General features: G+C 40.9%; 1 protein-coding gene across 4 annotated transcripts in view; it reads left to right on the plus strand.

Moving 5' to 3' along the window:
- LOC122665214 (SH3 domain-containing protein 1-like) overlaps positions 1 to 20,226 on the plus strand; it is a 121,448-nt gene that overhangs the window by 48,509 nt on the left and 52,713 nt on the right. For 3 of the 4 annotated variants that reach the window (XR_006333455.1, XM_043861304.1, XM_043861305.1), the window contains exons 7-8: positions 19,236 to 19,298; positions 19,469 to 19,618. The exons of the other annotated variant lie outside the window; for it this stretch is intronic. Coding sequence is in view for 2 of the 3 variants with exons in the window: in XM_043861304.1 (XP_043717239.1) it covers positions 19,236 to 19,298; positions 19,469 to 19,618 (213 nt within the window). In the remaining variant the exon portion in view is untranslated. The remainder of the gene's footprint in view (positions 1 to 19,235; positions 19,299 to 19,468; positions 19,619 to 20,226) is intronic. 4 annotated transcript variants of the gene reach the window in all.

Raw genomic sequence — 20,226 nt, forward strand, 5'->3', positions numbered from 1 at the left:
CCTCCCTCCTCATCCAACACGGCTCACCTCTATCCCTCACCCAATCCACAATAGGGTCCTCATCGCCGAGTCAACTTGAAAGATGTCGCTAGATCAATGGTGCCCCTCGTCCCTCATGTCCCATGCGTATGTGTTGCGCTTTCAGCCTCAAGTTGAGCACATACACCATGTCGATAAACGTTGAGACCCCAATCTGCTGCGCCTCTTGGAGTGGATGAGTGCAAAGGTACTCCCGTTCCTCTCACAACCAGATGCAGAACATGTTTGGGCAAGGACTTTAATTGCTATTCTTCTTAAGTTTTCAGCCGATTCCCCATACAACACCCACCATTCAGCTGCATTACAAGTTTACAACAAAAAAGACATGTGTCAAATGTTGTTTCAACTTTCAACTTTCAAATTTCAATACATATGTAATTTAAAACTTAAAAGAATTACCAAAGATCACCACGTGCTCGCCAGATCGCAGCCTCGGTTCCAAAACTTCCCAATGCATCCCTAAATACCTTGATCTATACCCATGTGGAAAATTAGTAAGTACTTCTTCACTACTTATTTGAAAGCATCAATAAGTTGAGTTTCCAAATGAACTCACTTCATTGTTGCAAATTGCTTGTAGAGCGCACCATCCGGCTCCAACTTCTTCACTACTTGTTTCACAGCATCAATAAGTTGAGTTTCCAACCCAAGCCTATTGTTATATTGATACTTAGGGTTGAAGTAGTATGCTGAAATATGACACATATAGAATAGAGGTATTGTCAAATGCATAGGTAATTAGTAAATAATAATACTATGAATTAGTAAACATAAAACAAATTTACTCACCAAATTTTATGCAATGGATGCATAAGTTGATTCTCCCAATGAGCATTTATGATATCTAAGAAGTGTTTCATCTGCGAGGACCCACACTATAGACACTATCTTTCATCAAGTCTATTGCAAGATATAGGACTGGCATGGTCGCCCTTCAGAGCGGAGTCGCAACATGTAGAACTTGAATTCGGCTCTAAAACTTTCACCACTTTGCTTAGTTTGGTCCGTAAGTCCTCGATGACATCGTTGTTTGTGCTTCCTCCCATTTGCGCCTTGGAACCCTTCCATTGAAACCACTCCTCGAAGCAAACATGCTTCTCAGCCCGGCCTTCTTTGTCTCAATGCTTTTGAGGGCAATGTAGTTGGTGGCAAATCTTGTGATGCCAGGCCTAACCAAGTCACCCCCCACATTTTTCCCTCAATAGATTGAGTGCATAGGAGTGGTTGTATACAAAGTTGGTGACTTGTCTTGCACTTTCAACCACAGTCTTCACCAACTTTAACTTTCCCATATCTTTTAGCATTAAGTCAATGCAATGGGCTGCACAAGGAGTCCGAAGAGCCGGTACTTATTATTGTTCATCATCTTCTCACCGCCAGCTTGAAGTTACTTCCATTGTCTGCTACAACTGGACAACATTCTCAATACCCACATCTTTTTCCACTACTTCCTTTAACAATCAGAAATATATTTTGCATCCTTTATCTCTTTGGATGCATCCACGCATTTGAGGAACACCGCCCTCCCATCACAATAAATCATGAAATTGATGATGGACTTTCTCAGTAGCCCATCCATCCATCTCGCCATTATAGTCACCCCATATGTCTCCCACATATTCTTCATCTCACTAATGTACTCATCAATCTCACTCTTTTGTTGAGGTAGATAAACATTCATTACCTCATATGGGGTGGGGCCCTTGAATCCTGGGCCAGCCTCTGCAATGGTATCTATCATGGTATCATAATGGGGGCCTTGTGCAGTGTTTGCTGGGATGGTATGGTATAGCATCCACTTAGCTATCGATTCTTTAACCAATCCCTTCATCCCCTTCCATGCTCCTTTGATTCTGGGTCGATCGCTTCCTTTCTTCTTATGCAATTTAGGATCGATGTTGATGGTGGTACTGCATCGGTAGAGGTGTTGGGGTTGCCCTCACACTTTGTGATCTTTTAAAAGGATTCAAAGTTTTAGGACCTCCGAATCGCCACTCCTCCACTACCCCTACTCTTTGCTCTCCGATCATCTTGAAAACTTCCTCTACTCCTTGAAACAGTCCGCCTAAAATCCCTAGCCTCCTCGCTGTTTGTATGTCATCGCACTGCAATGTCATCATCGAGGAGGAGGAGGAGTCATCATCATCATTGTATCGTCTTCCTCCTCCCATCGAACTCCTCACTGTATCCTCAAGTTGTTCTCTTATCCTTTGCTTGTCAGCCTTCCTCTTCTTTCTTCCCCTCAAACTATCACCAATCTCCCGGCTACTTCAAGAGGGACCATATGACAACCTACAACATCTTTAGATCCTCCATCATGATGTTGTTTAAGTCTACTGGACCCACCTCCCATAAATTGCATGTGACAATAATTACATATAGATTTTCTCTTATCCCCATCAATGGGAGTACCATGTAACCATGCAATGTCACCCCTATGCTGGCTGGTTGGTCTCTCTTGTTCCCTCTGTTCTCTTTGTTCCGTCCGCCCCCTTTGTTGACTACTTTCCCCCACCTTTTGCTTGCCCCTCGCACGTTGTCTATCACGATCCGCCATAATGATACTTGTTTACTGCAATGTAAGTAACACAAATAATTAAAAAACTTAATGTAGATGCACTTCAATTGACACTTTTAGATTACTAATACACTTGTATAGTTATTTAATATTTTTCCCCTAACCCTTATATTTTTCACAAAATTAAAACCAATTTTTTATATATAATGTTAATATAAGTATTGACCTAACACAACAAAACTATGAATTAGTAAACATAATATACATGTAATGCATCTCAAAACATATAGAAATAACTTTCATATTTTTTCATTATTTTTTAAACTTAAAACTCATATTTTTCCTTATTTATTTCTGTTTTTTTAATTTTTTATATATTTTTCTTAATTTTCGAAAATTAAAAGAATTATTTAAGAGCAGAAAAATAAACCGACATCGTGAAGCCGTAGATCGGCCATTGGTGTCTAACATATATTTAATTCATTACCATCTAAGTCATATTACCCCTAATTATTTCCTATTTTAGTTGTAGGAAAATGAATTTTTAAAACCAGAAAAAAAATAAAAAAAATACATATGGGAAAAATTTCGACACCGTGAGGTGTAGATCGGCCTCCTGTCTAACATATATTAATATCATCAACATCCAACAACATTTGTACAAAGTTTTTTTAAAAAAAATTGTTTTAGAGAAATATAATTTACCTTAAATAATGAAATTAGGCTTGGATGATGAGCTTAGATGACCCTCCGACGTCTTCCCGGCGACAAGGAGCTTCAATGAGGCTTGGAAGGGAGGAAGAAGAGAGAAAATTTCATTTTCAGCAGCTCTCGGTCGAAATATCGACCAAGAGCTGCGAAATATGCAATTTATAAGGATTTTGAATGTGACACTATTGTCACTTTACAATATCTCGCGATATATCGTGATATCTCGCGATATATCGTGAGTTCCACGATATATCGTCGAAATATCTCGATATATCGACGAGTTATTGTACTTTTTTATTTCGACCTTGTTTCGTATCTCGGTCATGTCGAGATTCACGAAATATCGCGATATATCGCCGATATTTCGCGAGATTTTATACCATGAACACAAGAGCAAGGTTTTTCACTATTTTCGGCTCTTTCATCGTATGATTCAATCCCAGTTCAATGCTACCCTAAAAATTCTGCGTAGTGACAATGGTAGGGAGTACTTGGAGGGTTAGTTCCAAGCATATTTGGCTGAAAATGGGATTCTTCATCAGACCAGCTATATTGACACTCCTACTCAGAATGGCGTGGCTGAATGAAAGAATTGACATCTTTTGGAGGTTGCTCGGGCTATTATGTTTGCCCGGCAGGTCCCTTCTCTGTACTGGAGTGATGCTGTCCTTGCCGTTGCCTACCTCATAAACCGCATGCCTATCCGTGTTCTTGATAGCGTTCTCCTATTGACATCCTCGAGGGTCCTTCCTTTGTGGTGCTACCCAAAATATTTGGCTGTGTTTGTTATGCTCGCAACCATCATCCTCATGGCAAGTTTGACCCTCGTAGAATTAGATGTATTTTTTTGGGCTTTTCCGCTACCCATGAAGGATACAAGTGCTATCATCCTCCGACTCGGCACACTCTGGTTACTATGGATATTATCTTCCATGAATCCCTGGCTTATTATTCTCCGCCACCTCTTCAGGGGGAGCATGATCTAGTGTTTGAAGATGTGCCTGCTATACTACCAGTTCTTATTCGAGGGGAGCCATCTCCTCCAGTCCCCACTCCAGCATCTAGTTTGGTTCCTGTTCAGGGGGAGCGTAGACCTGTAAGTCGGATCCCTGTCGATAAAGTTTATACCCGGAAGCACAAGGAGCAAGTTGAGGTTGTACCTCTTCTCCAATCGTTGTAACTTGATCCAGAGCCTGCTTCACCATCTGGTAAGGATCCTTTTCTTGAATTACCTATTGCTGTTCGTAAAGGCATTAGGTCTTGTACCCAACATCCCATCTCCAATGTTGTTTCCTATTATTCTTTGTCTTTTTCCTATCGTGCATTTGTATATTCTCTTTCCGCTGTTTCTATCCCAAAAAAGTGGCAGCAGGCAATTGCAGATCCAAAGTGGAAAGTAGCCATGACGGAAGTGATGAAAGCCTTATCCAAAAATGAGACGTGGGAGCTAGAGGTTCTTCCTCCGGGTAAGAAACCAGTAAGCTGTATATGGGTATTTGTTGTCAAGCAGAAGGTGGATGGGTCAGTCGAGAGATACAAGGTAATGTAGCTCTAGATTGGAGAAGAATCCTACTAGAGGCCAAGCAACAGGATCTAAGAGGGGCTATTGGTTCGAATGGGCAAAATTAGGATTTTAGGTCAATTTTTAGGGTTAGGTTTATGAGAATGGGGTTAAATCTTATATGGTTTTAATAGGCAGGTCTAGGAGAAGCTAATAGTGTAGGTTTGAATAAAATTTCAAATTTCAGAAATTAGGGTTTGAGTTTCGGGTTTTGAAAATTAGGAAAACAGCCAAAACTAGGGTTTAAGATGGGATTTTGGGGCAACCTGGCTGCTTTTGCTAGCTTTTATGGCCCGTGCACGAACTCATTGGCGGAGCTACGGGCCTTGAGGGATGGACTGAGTTTGTGCAAGTTGATGGGCTTAAAGGATGTGGTGGTTAACTGTGACTCAGAGGCAACTGTCAAGGTAGTAAATCAGAAGAGGTGCAGCCTGTGGGGAGGATGGTACTATTACAAGGAGATTCAAGAGTTAGTGGCTTCTACACGGGCCAGTGTAGTGTTCGCGTACCAGGAGAGCAACAGAGCAGCTGACTGGTTAGCCAAGTATTCCTGTGAAACGGAGACATCTGCCAGGTTTCAGCCTAGGAGCATGCCTTTGGGACAGTTCCAAACCATTCTCCGCGAGGACAAGGCTGGTTTGCCTGTCTTTCGAGGTTAATGGCTTCTTTTTTTTTTTGCTTTTTACTCTTGTATGTCCTATTAATGTCGTGGGTTGGGGTAAGGCGGAATGTCCCCCCCTGTATTCTTTATTATTTTTCAATATTCTAATAAAAGCTTAGGGACCAGCCCGGAAAAAAGATGGGATTTTGGGGCAGGGCTTTGGATTGAGTGTAGGGGACAATGGGAGGGACGTTCGAACCAAGTTTGGGTTTGTTCTGATGGTTAGATTAGGCTGTGGGAATTTTAGGGTTCGTGGGGTTTTAATGGAGGTTAATGGAAGCTAGGGTTTTAATGGATAATTGGGGCTGTAGGCTAGGTCGAGTAGAGAGATGGTATGAGGGAGCTGTGGTCTGAATTTGGTTGAAAGCTAATGAGGGGTTAATGCTGGACAGGGTTAAGGGTGATTAGGGTTTATGAATTTCAAACAAAAACAAAGGGGAATCGATTGGGGGGGGGGGGGGGAAATAAGAGGGTTAGAAACAGAATTAGGTCTCAAACTTACAGTAGAATCCTCTGGTAGCAAGCTTGGACAGCAGAGAAGGATAGAACCACCTTCAATCTTAGGGACCCTCCTGGCCGTCACGGTGTAAGAAGTCGTAGGAGATCCACCTACCCTTTCTTCCTTGATAGAACCACAAGGCAAACACTCACAAGGAGCAGCAGCAGCAACGATGGCAGCAAACATGATTTTTTTAATTCATAAAACTTGTGAGGGAGCCTCCCACGATTTAACTTTTATAATAAAAGGCCATAGGACAAATCCTAATACAATTTAAATTCTTCCCTCACTTAAATCGTGGAGGGGGGGGGGGGAACCTAATTACAACAACTTAAAATTTTAAAAGTTTAAAGACCTATTTACCCCTAATAACTTAAAACAAAAGACACTTAATTAAATCACTTAAATTGAACCAATTGGATATAACCAATTTAAACCGGTTCAATTAAAAAACATAAAAATAAACTAAGTATTGGTCTAATCCCGTATGCAACCTATGTACCCCTAGTTTAGGCCTATTAAAGTGGCCTATTACATAAAGAACCCTTGGGATCAAAGGCCCAACATATATATCCCAACCCTAGACTTATTTCTAAAGAAATAAGCCCATTTCGATGATGAATTTGCATCACAAGGCTAGACTTGTGGCTAAGGGGTTTACTCAAACCTATGGGATTGACTACCAGGAGACTTTTGCCCCAGTTGCAAAGTTGAATACTGTTGCCGGTTCTATTATCATATGCTGTCAATCTGGGCTAGGATTTGCAGCAATTGGATGTAAAAAATGCCCTTCCTTCATGGAGAGCTGGAAGAGGAAGTTTATATGGAGATTCCTCCAGGTTTTTCTTCTGAGAAGACTCATAGGAAGGTTTGCAGACTGAAGCGGGCATTATATGGGCTGAAGCAGTCGTCTAGGGCTTGGTTTGGTAGATTCCATAAAGCCATGATCTCTGTAGGGTACAAATAGAGTAATGCTGACCACACTTTGTTCATTAAGCGTCTTGGAGAAAAGATCACTCTTCTTATAGTCTATGTTGATGATATAGTTGTGACTGGTAATGATGCTGATGAAGTTTCTCAGCTAAAGCTTTTTTTGGGATGAGAATTTCAAATAAGGGATCTAGGACAGCTAAGGTATTTCCTTGGGATTGAAGTTGCCCGTTCTTCGAAAGGCATTTTTCTCTCTCAAAGGAAGTATGTTCTGGACTTACTCTCAGAGACTGGATTGTTAGGGTGTCATCCTTGTGATACTCCTCTGGAAGCTAATACTCGTCTGAAAGAGAAAGATGGTGATCCTGTTGATAAGGGGAGTTATCAACGATTGGTGGGAAAATTGATTTATCTCTCCCACACTAGACCAGACATTGCATTTGTAGTAAGTTTGGTCAGTCAGTTCATGCATGATCCCTACTTCAATCATATGGCTGCTGTTCTTCATAATCTTCGTATTGAGGCTTACACAGATGCTGACTGGGGTGGCAATCCTGATAGGAAATCTACTTTGGGTTATTGCACGTTTGTTGGAGGAAATCTTGTTACATGGCATAGTAAAAAACAAAATGTGGCAAGGTCCAATGCTGAAGCAGAGTTCCGTGCCATGGCTTAAGGAATCTGTGAGTTATTGTGGCTTCAGAGTTTGCTTCAAGATCTTAGTGGTTCTGTTCATCTTCCAATGTTGTACTATGACAGCAAAGCCACAATTAGCATTGCCCACAACCCAGTGCAGCATGACAGTATCAAGCACGTGGAGATTAACGTACACTTCATCAAGGAGAAGTTAGAGAGTGGACAGATTTGTACCTTTGTGAAGTCAAGTGATCAGCTAGTTGATATCTTCACTAAAGGGCTGAGTGGAAAGATGTTTCATCCTAGTTTGGTCAAGTTGGGCATGTGTGATATCTATGCACCAACTTGGGGGGAGTGTTGAGTTATGTAACACCCGAAGGGGTATTTTGGGTATTTTTTGTTTGTTCCCCATAGCTAGTAGAGTTGGCTATGTAGGGGTTAATTTGTAATTCTGCCCACTTCTTAAAGCTATAAATAAAGATGCTTGGTGATCACATTGATCATTCAAGCCATTCTCCATATTCTGTTTTGTTAACAGCAAGCAAAGGCCACATCCAAACACATTTGGAGGAACAACAAATGAGAAAGATCCTATAAGAACATCAAGAAGCCATAGTAGATAATGCAGAAGGACTATCCAGCAGATAAAGACCACCAGTCATCCTACCATTGCCAATCACATTGCCTGTGTTCAGGTCCTAAAACATACAATGAGAAGGATAGATAGTTACTTTGCAGTTTAAATCCCGAGTAAGGCTACTAATAGACAAGAGATTAGTAAAGAATTTAAGGACATGGAGAACTGAAAAAAGAGAAATATTAGGAGAACATTTAATGGACCCTTTTCCTGAAACCGAGGAAAGGGATCCATTAGCTACACGAACCCGGTAAGTACCTGACAATGGAGAATATTGGAAAAAATTGGAGGGTGAGCCGGTCATGTGATCAGTGGCCCTAGAATCAATTATCCAAGAGTTAGGAAAACCATCCTAGGAACACTGGCCACCGAAAGAAATACCTGAGGAGTCATGGGACGGTGGCACAGGAAGAAGAGTAGCAGAGGCAGCACTGGCACTGGGAGAAGCTCCAGAAGAAGTAGTCTCCAACCTGGTCATCAAGCGACGAAGGTGAAGAAGCTCATCAGAAGAGAGGGGAGCATCTTTGGTTGGCTCATCAGAAGTCGTGAGATGAGCTGCAGCTGTATATTGTCCACGACCACTATGGGTGGGAGGAGGTTTACCATGTAACTTCCAGCAGCGATCTCGAGTATGCCTCTCCTTCCCACAGTAGTCACATTTCTAAGGAGGCTTGTCAGAAGATGATCCATCGGTCCTACGGGCAAAAGATCCCGGAGTAACAGTTCCAAGGGAAGAATTTCCAAAGGTGTAAAGGGCAGATTTTTCCATGGGGAATGGTGTGAACCATCGCACTACGATGGCTATCTTCAGAAGCTATGATAGCATATGCTTGCTCAAGAGAGGGAAAGGGACCACGATTGAGCACATGAGCCCGAATCTGATCAAACTCAATATTAAGCCCCGCTAAAAAATCATTGACCCGTAGCTTATCTTCCCACTTGCAAAAGGCAACAGCATCCGTCTCACATGTAGCAGAAAATTTCCCTTAAAAGTCCAAGGCTTGCCAATAACCATACAGGGTGTTGTAATACTTGGAAAGGGAGAGATCCTTCTGTTGCAGATTATGGATTTTTTGCTAGATATCATAATATTGGGCATCATTGCCCACCTGAGAATATACAAGCCTTTGCAACGCTCCGTATAGCAGCAGCAAAATCAAGAAGAAGGTAGGCTTGGGTAATATTGGGATCGATAGATTGAAGGAGATAAGACATGACCAAGCATTCATCGATTTCCCTTTTGTTGAGAGCAGGACCATCAACAGATGGCTTCACAGTGGTTCCAGTGATATGTCCCTTAAGACCACGAGAACCTACATCCAGAGAATAAGATATTGACCACATCAGATAATTACTGCCATCAAGCTTGACAGAATTGGAATAGAGCGAAGGATAGTCGCGTTATGGTAGACTCGTCTTGATCTGACATAATGGTTGATGTGCTTAAAAAAATAGGAAAAAAATCACCGCATGAAGTCTTCAAAAAGTTAGAAGACCATCTAGATCATAGGAAGGGCAAAGAAGAACCCTTGGTGGGAGAAACACCTAACCACCAAGGGAGAAGAAGACGGGACAGCAATGCTGCGGTAAAAGGAGCCGAGAAGGGGAGGCAAAGGAAGTGGCAGTGGTGGAGGTCTGCCATGAGAGAGAGAAAGAGGCGGAGGCGAGGTGGCTGTGTGGGGTTGCTTCCGCAAAAGAGAGAGAAGGCGGAAGGGAGGCGAGAAAGAGAGAAAGGTGGCGGCGGCTTGATGTTTAGGCTTTCAATTCCCATGGACGATTCTTCTCCTTAGATCTGATACCATGATGGAATATTTGGGGAATTGAACTTGTGTCAATGAGACACAGGTCCTCATAATTTATAATATTATGATGAAAGTACAAGTTTACAATAATACCCTTAGGGCAACACAAACTAAACCCTACTGGACTATTATACCCTTGTACCCATATAACAACAACTGGAAATGTGGCGTGCAACCTAATGAGAGAGAACAAGGTAGGAGTGCTATATCAAGCTTCCATCTAAAACCAACATAGCACATCACTCACAATTAATCTCGAAATACCCCATACAATCCAGCTACACCAGATTCAATACTCTCGATCCTCCGTGATGAGCAGTGCTAACCCCTAATATGTAATATACTCATGACTATATCGAAAACGAATACGACAAGTTGCCCGGGCAATGAGTCACAAAACAAAGGTGTATTATCGAATGGTTTTACTTGAACCCCTACATGTCAATCCGACTATTCTCAACCGCTTTCCTAGTAAAGTCCCACCACACTACATCATTAATGATCCTAAGGAGTATGATAAAGTAGCGACGTTGAGCGTCCTTTTCATGACATGGTCTCAGGTAATAAGGGTATCAATATGACCAACTAGATATCATCCATGTGGCTCACATAGTGACGAAGCAGGGATCCATTCAGTCACTCCAACTCACGGTCGGACTAGCACATACAGTATGATATGTATGCTATGGTGTAACTCTCATTGAAATGGGCATGTCACTCATAAAATAAACGCCATACGAATCTAGCTAACTAGGTTCAGTCGCTAAAACAAGCACCAAACCGGAGTTTCTAGCACAGTCACCCTAATGGCTTCTGTTTGAAATCTCACATTCGGCTCTATGCAGGCTACATAGAAGTGTGGAATCTTCCATGTTCAACCATAATAGGTCTCATCTAAGTTCTGACTAAGGTGCCACTAAACACAAATGCTCATCGGCTCATGTTGCTCGCTATATCCAAGCGCCAAGGCGAATCACCCGTGTGAATAGGTCAATTCAAGCCTCGTGACATATTTACAAAAATAAACAAATGTGTACACGAATTAATTATTTAAAGAATATATATAAAAGAGGAGTGATACAAATAAATGTCCATCCAAAAAGTGTCCAAAGAAAAAATGCATATCAAACTCGCCGTAATCCCAAGTTCCTAACATGGACTAGCATAGTCTACATCGCGTGACTCTATCTTTGTCATTCCTCCATCAGGGTGTTCACCGTACATGACATAACCTTTTGAGCTGTCAGAGTATCTAATAAAGATATGTTTTCTAGCTCTAGCCCAAGCTTCCCAAACTTATGGGAGGTACCATGAACATAACTGACACATCCCCATGGTCGCATATGCCCCAAGTTGGGCTTTGCGCCTTTCTATAATTCATAGGGGTGGATGGAACTGACTGTGAAGGCACCCTTTTAAGAATGTAGGCTGTAGTTAGGTCCTGCAGTTCCGATGTCTGACCAAGGTGGTGATGTGGAGAATCAGGTTGACTGAATTTAATATTCAAAAGGTTCAAGATCTCGCAATAATATTGGAGGCAAAGAAAAAGGGTAATCTGTTATAAACAGTAATTCTTTTGAATTACTTGCCAATTTGGAGGTAGACTCGGTGGAAGTAATTGGAGGAGTGGACTCTATTTTAGAAGGTGATCAAATTGCTATTGTTAGTATGGGTATGGACAGTTCAGCAGATTTGGAAGCAGCTATGAACGCATCTTATTTGAACATCCTATCGGTAGTGGATGAGGGCGAGAAATTCCAGGAAGTTTATTCATATTTGTGACCGTGATTTGCCTACTAGAATTTGGGTTAGATGGGATCCAAGTTTCTTAAAGGTGGAGGTTCTCAAGGTGACTACTCAGCTTATTCATATGAGAGAATATTATTGGGACCTCCAGGGGCTATCTCTGTTTGACAATTTATGCATTTAATTTTATGGATGGCTGAATGGAGTTGTGGAGGGATATATTAGATCTTGCGACTGGAATTTCTGATCCGTAGACTCTTGTTGGAGATTATAATATTGTTCGGCATCAAAATGAGAAGTTAGGTGCGGAGGAAATTAGGCAAGCTGCTGTGGAGGAATTCAATTCCTGTATTTTCAATGCGGAGCTGATTGATCTTAAATGGAAGGGGGAGTTTTTTACCTGGAACAATAATCAAAGTGGGGCGAACAGAATTTGGTGTAAGCTTGACTGGTTCTAGTTAATAACTCCTAGATGAACAAAATGAAAATTTCAGAGGCAATGTTTCTTTGTCCAGGTGTTTCGGATCATAGTCCGATCATGCTCAAAATTTTGGAGGATAACAATTCTGGGCCAAAACCTTTTAAGTTCTTTGAAGTCTGGACTTTGCATAGGGACTATGATGATGTTGTCAAGAAGGGATGGAGCCAGCCGATTCAGTATAATTTGAACCCTCTCTTAAACTTTGTTGCCAAGCTTAAAAATGTTAAAAAAGAGCTCAAGTGTTGGAATAAGGAAATCTTTGGGGATGTACACCAAGCCATTAAAATTGCTGAATCGGAGCTGCAGCACATTCGGCAGGATTTAGCATCCTCTCTTCTTGATCATAACCTTGTTCTTTGGAAAAGCAAGCTAAGGGAACGTTATGGACAGCTCTACAAATGGAGGAGAAATTCTTAAAGAAAAAATCCAGGGTTAAGTGGCTTCAGCTTGGTGATGGGAATAATAGTTTTTTTTCATAAATCTATGAATTGTCTCCACAATAGAAATCAAATTTTGGAAATTAAACGGCAAGATGGTAGCATTGTAGATGATCCCAAATTAATCAAAGAGGAGGCTGTTACCCTTTATAAAAATCATTTTGGTTCAGACTATGAGGATACTGGTTCTTGTCCTAATTCTATTCCTATGTAGGGTGTTAACATAAAATCAGTAGCTTGGATTGGAGGAGGAAGTAACAATGGAGGAACTGAAGGGTGTGGTTTTTTCTATGAAGGATTCCAAGGCTCTAGGGCCAGATGGTTTCGGTTTAAGTTATATAAATACTAGTGGGATGTTAGTGGGGAGGATTTGACAAAGGCTGTCATGTGGTTTTTGGTAATCCAGTAATGCCGAACTCTGTGAATGCAACGTTTATCATTCTTATCCCAGAGAGCTGTGATGTCTCTACTTTTGTTGGATGCCGTCCCATTGCACTTTGTAATCTGTTTTACCAGATAATCATTAAGATCATCTCAAACAGAATTCAGCAAGTGATTGGTTGTGTTGTTAGTCAAAATCAATCTGCTTTCATCAAGGGCCGGTTGATTATGGATAACATCCTACTTTGTCATAATATTGTTAGAGGTATTGATCAGAAAGCTGCCTCCCCCACTGCTATTCTTAAGGTTGATTTACATAAAGCCTATGACTCCTTGAGTAGGAAATTTCTCTTTGAAGTAATGGAGAGAATGGGATTTCCAGGAAAATTTCTTGGTTGGTTAAGGGCTTGTGTTACCTTCCCCATGTTTTCTTTTCTTATCAATGGAAGTCCTGCTGGCTACTTTTCTGGAGGTAGAGGTATAAGACAAGGGTATCCTCTTTCTCCCTATTTGTTACTATGGCTATGGAAGCTTTCTTTGGTATTATGAGAAGATTGGAGGTTGACGGCAAGATCCGGTTGCTTCCTAGATGTGAAACATCTCATTTGTCTCACCTCATTTTTGTGGATGAGCTAATGATCTTTGTGAAGGCCATTCGTGAGTCTGGTTTGGCTTGTTTGAGAGCTCTAACTGAGTTTACTGCCCTCTCTGAGTTGCATCTCAATAGAGCTAAGTCCTCTATTATTTTAGGGGGCCTTACCCAAACTAGTAGGCTGCAACTTTTTGAATTGACGGGTTTCACTGAAACTAAATTACCTATTAGGTATCTTGGCATTCCTCTCATTTCAGGAAGACTTACCATGATGGAGTGCAGTCCTATCTGGACTTGGTGAAACGAAGATTGGAGGGCTGGAAGGCGAGATTTATATCATACGCAAGAAGATTGCAGCTCATTTCTTCGGTACTTCAAGGAAGCTATATATACTAGTCTTCTATTTTTGGGCTTCAAGGTAATCTTGTTTACAAGTTAGAATCTCCTTTCTCTAACTTCTCATAGTCGTCTATCTCTTGAAAGGAAAATGCATTTTATTGCATGGGATGCGATATGTAGGCCAAAACATGAAGGTGGTCTTGGAATTAAATGCATCAAGGATATGAATTCAGCTGGAATTATGAAGCAAGTTTGGTGGATAGCTTCCAAGAAGGAAAGTCTATGGGTCAATTGGATCCATAGTTGGTAAGGCAGCAAGGTGATCCAAGGCGGTCGAGAGGTGCCTAAGCGCTTAGGCGACAAGGTGCCTGCCTAGGTGACCAAGGCGCCCTCAATTGTTATTTTTTATTTCCCCCTTTTTCTAACATTATTTAGTATGCTATAATATTTTAGTATGCTACAATATATACCTTATATCATAAAAAATCAACATTAAGCCTCAAGTCATAAAAAATGAACATTAAGTCACCCCTAGTGATAAAAAATCAACATTAAGCCACATCAAGTCATCAAAAATAACATTAAGTCATTAAAAATCAATATTAAGCCACATCAAGTCATCAAAAATCAGCATAGAACTAGAAGACTGCAGAACTGTAGAAGGAAGCTATTGGAAGTTTGAAACAATCAAAACATACATTTGGTTTATATTGTTCTTAGAAAATATGATTTTATCTATAAGTAATTAAATTGCTCTCGATTTAGAGAGATGTTCTTTCTCTCTAAGAAGTTTGACTAGTCAAATGATTTTATTTTTACATGAGACTTTTTGTATTAGTTAGAGCACAAAACCAGCTTTCCAACAAATCCAAAATTGCTTAAATCTGATTTATATTGAAGAAGTTATGTTTCGGTCAAACCTTATTTGGTCTACGCGAATGCTATCTGTTGAAAACCTAGGACCTGTAATCAGTAACTTTAGAGAGGAGAAAGAGAGAAGAGAAGATGGAAGAAGGCTGTTGAGAACACAATGCTTGGATGATTCGAACTCCATCCCAAGCCTTCTATTATTTATAATATTCAAAAGTAAACTTGGGAAACAAATAAACAAAACAGATAAAATACCCAAAATACCCTTATTGGGTTCATTTCTCAACACTATCAAAATCGTTCTGAATGAAAATATTTTTTTTTATATATCAAAACAAATGAATATTTTACCGCACTTTTGGTTTTTAGCAAAGTTTTACCATATTAAGATTTATAGAATTTTTAGATTTGAGAAAAACCTAGCATTTTAAAGTTGAAAATTTCATCTACCGTCGAAAATTCAGTTTTTTTTCTTGAACTGGGAGGTGACTTTTTATCTTTTTGGAATTTGATTTTTTAACTATTTTTGTTGGATTCAAATAGGGGGTATTTGCTTATTTACGAATAATATCTTAAGTAAATAAAATGATATTTGGCATAAATAAGGGCCAATTCTGGGTTCGATACCAATAAAAAACCAGTGCAAGGCGCTTTGCAATAAGGCAGCTGTCGCCTAGGCCCCAACAAAAACACCTGGACGCCTAAGCGGCGTCTAGGCGATGCCTTGACCACTATGATTGGATCTATAACAGATATTTGAAGCATGATTCTATATGGAAGGTGAAGGCTCTCCAAAATTGCTCTTGGGTATGGAGAAAAATATTGAAATATAGGGATAAGGTTGAACCGTTGAATCTTATGTCTGAACTTTCATTGGAGATGGGAGATCCATCAATCTTTGGTTAGATAAATGGCATCCCTTAGGAATATTGATTAATCGATTTGGGGACAAAATCTTTTATGATGTTTGTTATTACCGTCTTGCTTCTCATCTTGCTTTGGTTGAGGAAATTATAAGAGATGCAGATTGGTATCCTGGTACTTCAACTTCATTTGATCTCATTGATATTTGGAGGTTATTGCATTTGGACAGTCCCCATTCCTGCTGATTCCTCCTGGGTTTGGCGTAAAATTCTCCTCCTCCGTCCCCTTGCCCTCTGTGCCACCTCCTCCTCTATTGTCGATGGTTCCTCCATCTCCCTCTGGCTCGATCCTTGGCACCACCACGGGGTCCTCTATAATCTGTTTGGGGCCAGTTTGATCTACTCCTCTGGCATCCGTAAGTCTGCCCCCCTCTCCTCCATTATATCTCTTGGTTCCTGGTCCCCCCTCCCCCCTATTCCCATCCTCTCCCAGATCTTATCCTTCCTTCCCCCGCTCCCTTCCCCTCCCCCCCTTCTCATGCGGATAAGGTTGTTTGGCTCCCATCCCACTATGGCCTTTTTAGTTTCAGCTCTGCCTGGAACTTTGTTAAACCCCAAGCCCCTACAGTCCTTTGGCACAATCTTGTTTGGTTGAAAGGTCATATCCCCCGCCATAGCTTCACAACCTGGAGAACCCTTAACTATTGCCTTCCTACCCAAACTTTTCTCCTCCACCGTAGTATCCCCGTCTCCCCGACCTGTACCTTCTGTTGGAACGGATCTGAAGACACTGGCCACCTCTTCTTTTCTTGTCCCTTTTCCTCAACAATCTGGAAAAAGCCCTTTCTTTTATCTGGCCTCGCAACAGGCGATCCATCCCCTTTGCTAGAGAGTGGCTCTGGATGCTCATGACTTACCCTGGCTGCTCTATCTGTGATACGATTGGAAAGTTAGCGTTGGCACTGTTCTTTATCACATTTGGATGGAGAGGAACCTTAGATGGACTTCCAACTCTAGGTCTTTCGACTTGATTTGGAAAGCCATCTCCTTGATGTCTCCACAAAGCTCAACTCTCTTCCTCACAAGCCCATTTTTGACTCCCCAAGGAATAGGCATATTGTTATCTCCTGGGGATTAGATGTTTCTATTTTACGGCCCCCACTTAGTTGGTCTGGGGTTGTTTTCTCCCGCCCCCCTTTTTTCTTCCCTGCCCTTCTCAGGGTTTGGTATTATAGTTTTTTTAATCACCAAAAAAAAAAGGTAAGTGTTCCCATCGAGCTTGACAAAGTTCATCCGGAAGGTTGGAAAATCCCGCTCATGAGGCACAGATCCACCTTGTCCAAAGGAAAGTGTAGAATTGTCGTCGTCCGACATATCCGCTGATTGTAGAAGGTGACGTTCTTAATCCAAAAAATGGATACAACACATAAACAATCCTCAAGAAAAGAAAGGGAGATTTAAATCATAGTAGGTGAACACAAAAGAGCCCTTGGTGGGATAAACTCACCACCAAGGGAAAGAGAAGGCGGAGAACAAAAGGGCGACCCTATAAAACCGAGAAAAAGAGGGTCGAGAGTGTCGGGCGGTAAGGGAAGTGGCGGAAGTAGGTGATGGTGAAGGGAGTTAACGGCAGTGGTGGTGGTGGTGGTTCTCGCAAGACAGTAGAGGCGAGAAAAGGAGAGTCGCGAGAGAGAGAGAGAGAGACAGAGAGAGACAGAGAGAGATGGAGTGGCGGAGAGGGAGGCGGATGTGGTGTTGGCTACAGTGGTGGTGGTGCTGCAATCGGAAGGAGGGCTACTAGTTTTTCAGGCATTAGGACTCGAATCCGTATATCGACTCCTCTTGGCTCTAGATACCATGTTGGAATCAGTCCTGGGAATTGGGAGAATGACTTGTGTCGATGTGACACAGGCACAGCTTTATTTATAATATGAATAAGAATGTTCTGGAATGAGTACAAGACCAAAATACCCCTATGGACAATACTACCCTTGTACCCATATTACAACAATGTTATTGCTAGGTGTTCTTCTATTCCACTAACAGGTGACCCGAGTTCTGACAATCAATTCATTGCAGCTAGTTGGGGGTTACAAGTTAATTGGATTAGTAAGATTCCAAAAGCTTGCTGTTGGTTTACTCTGCCTTCTTATATGGTTTCCCTTCACTATGATGGTCCCCTTTCTGGAGTCAGAGCTGCTTATGGGGGGGCTGATTCGTGATACCTATGGAGATCCTATCATTGCTTATGCAGGATTGGGAGAGGAGCTATCAGTCCTTGGCATGGAGATGTTAGCTATTCATAAAAGAGTTTCTTTCTGCATTGATAGAGGTCTCTTGGAGGTTTCTATCAGATCTGATTCATTGTTGGCAATTGATATTATTAATGGGAAGATCTGTGGTCCTTGGAATATGCAGGTTATCAAAAGCAAAATCCTATATCAGTCCTCTTTGCTATGAAGTAAGGAATTCTAACACATTTGGAGGGAGTAGAACCAATCTGCCGATTACATGGCCTCCATCCCGGGTGGTTTGGTAGAGACTATTTGGCATCCCCCTTAATTCCCTGTTGATCTCCAAGTGCTCATAAAAAGGGATGCTGATTTTGTTGTTTACTATCGAATATAATTGGATTTATATCTTTCTTTTTCGATGATTCTTGTTTGTTCGGTGGGGCCTGTCCAGCCTGATTTTGGATCCTTTTCCTCTCTTCGTCAGGGTTCTTAAAGGATGCTGCCGCCTTGTAATTTTCTCTCTATTAATACATCATTTTTACCTATTAAAAAAAAAACATTTAGAATATGATAGATCTGACCTATAAGGAACCACAGAGCATAACTTGAATAGAAAAGAGAAGAAACAAGAATTTCAGTTTACAAAAGTAGCAGGAAATAAGTAGCAGAAAGAAAGTATAGAAGATTGAGAAACACAGTATGATAGATTCAAGGGATGAAGAAGAGAATATAGAGAAGAATAAGTGAGATCGATGGGAAGATAAGGAGAGATCATAGAAGATACCTTCGGTCACAACTGATAATTTGTAACGGCCAAAACCACTTTAAGAAAAATCCAATTTCATTCCAATCAACAACTAAATTCGTGGGGTACAATTCAATTTTATATAAAGACTAAAATTCTAACTCTACTTAAATTCTAAAAGCATTAGACATAAGCCGACTTCTAAACTAAATCTTAGATAAAGAAAATAAAACTCCTATGCACCCATGACTCGATCTTACTCAAAATTAAAAAGAAAATTGAAATTCTGCCTTCAATCTCGTATTCTAAATAAAACCCCCAATTATGGGCTTTTAAATCAGGCCCATTACAAAGATACCGTTAAAAACAAAAAACCAACTTATGCCATGGCCAACCTAAACGCATTCAGGTCTAATAAACACTTTCCACAGCAGATTTAATTAATGGAATTTGTGATGGACTACATTTATATGTTATTCATCTAAGAAGTCATATATAGTTTTCTAATTGTAATTTTCATGGTTGCTGAACCTTACATGAGCTTACCTTCCAGGTAGATGCCGAGAGATCTTTCCACAAGAGTGTTTCTGCAATTCTAGAGAAACTCTATGCTGAGGTTTGTAACAGTGAACCTTATTACCTTAGTTAGCACTTAAACCAGGAGATACAGCTGCAGCTGGTTTTCTTAGTGGTATCTCAGGGATTATCTATTAGCTGAAAGTATTGCATTATTTACTTGTTTGCATATGAGAAAAAAATTAAACAAATTTTAATTTCTGAAAATAGATGGTTCTGGAGAAGCAGCACAGTGAATCTATATTTCCGCCACCTAGTTCAGTAACAGATGTGGATTTTCCACTTCCACATTCAGATACTATTACCAACAGATCTGGTGATGTACCTTCAGCTGAAAAAGAGACATATTTTGTTGCAGAAGTAAGATTCACATCTCTCAAATGATCTAATTCTTTGTAGAAACTCATTCTTTGAGGAAGCGACATGACTTGAAAATCTTCATATATGTACAGGTGCACATTTGGATACAGGAAAAAAAACCGATTTTTAGCACTATCATCTTTCATATTTTAAATTTGGGAGCTTCTACGAGTAATCCTATTCTAAATTTGGGAGCTTCTACATGTAATCACATTGGTTACAAAGATTATAACCATGGCACTGATTCTGGTACGTAGCAGCTCAGATCACACCAACCCTAATTCAGTTTCTGCCTGATTGGAGTTTTCCATATGGCAAAAATGATTGGACTACAGTAGGGTGGATCATAGTTGCCACGGTGCTGAGGTGACCCAAGGAGTTGGAGGGGGTCCGGAAGCAAGGTGACACGAACAACGCACCCGCCTAGGCGATCAAGGCATTCAGGGCAGTCAAGGTGCTTGGACGCCTAGGCGACGCCTTGACAACTATGGGGTGGATGGATATTCACGGGAGGGTATGCCATATTGCCATTAGATGGAAGGGTATACGATTGAATTGGAGGCAGAAATTTGACATGTGGGCAGCAAGGCAATTCCCAAAAAATTCAA

Source organism: Telopea speciosissima, chromosome 6, assembly GCF_018873765.1.
Source record: "Telopea speciosissima isolate NSW1024214 ecotype Mountain lineage chromosome 6, Tspe_v1, whole genome shotgun sequence".
Lineage (NCBI taxonomy): Eukaryota > Viridiplantae > Streptophyta > Magnoliopsida > Proteales > Proteaceae > Telopea > Telopea speciosissima.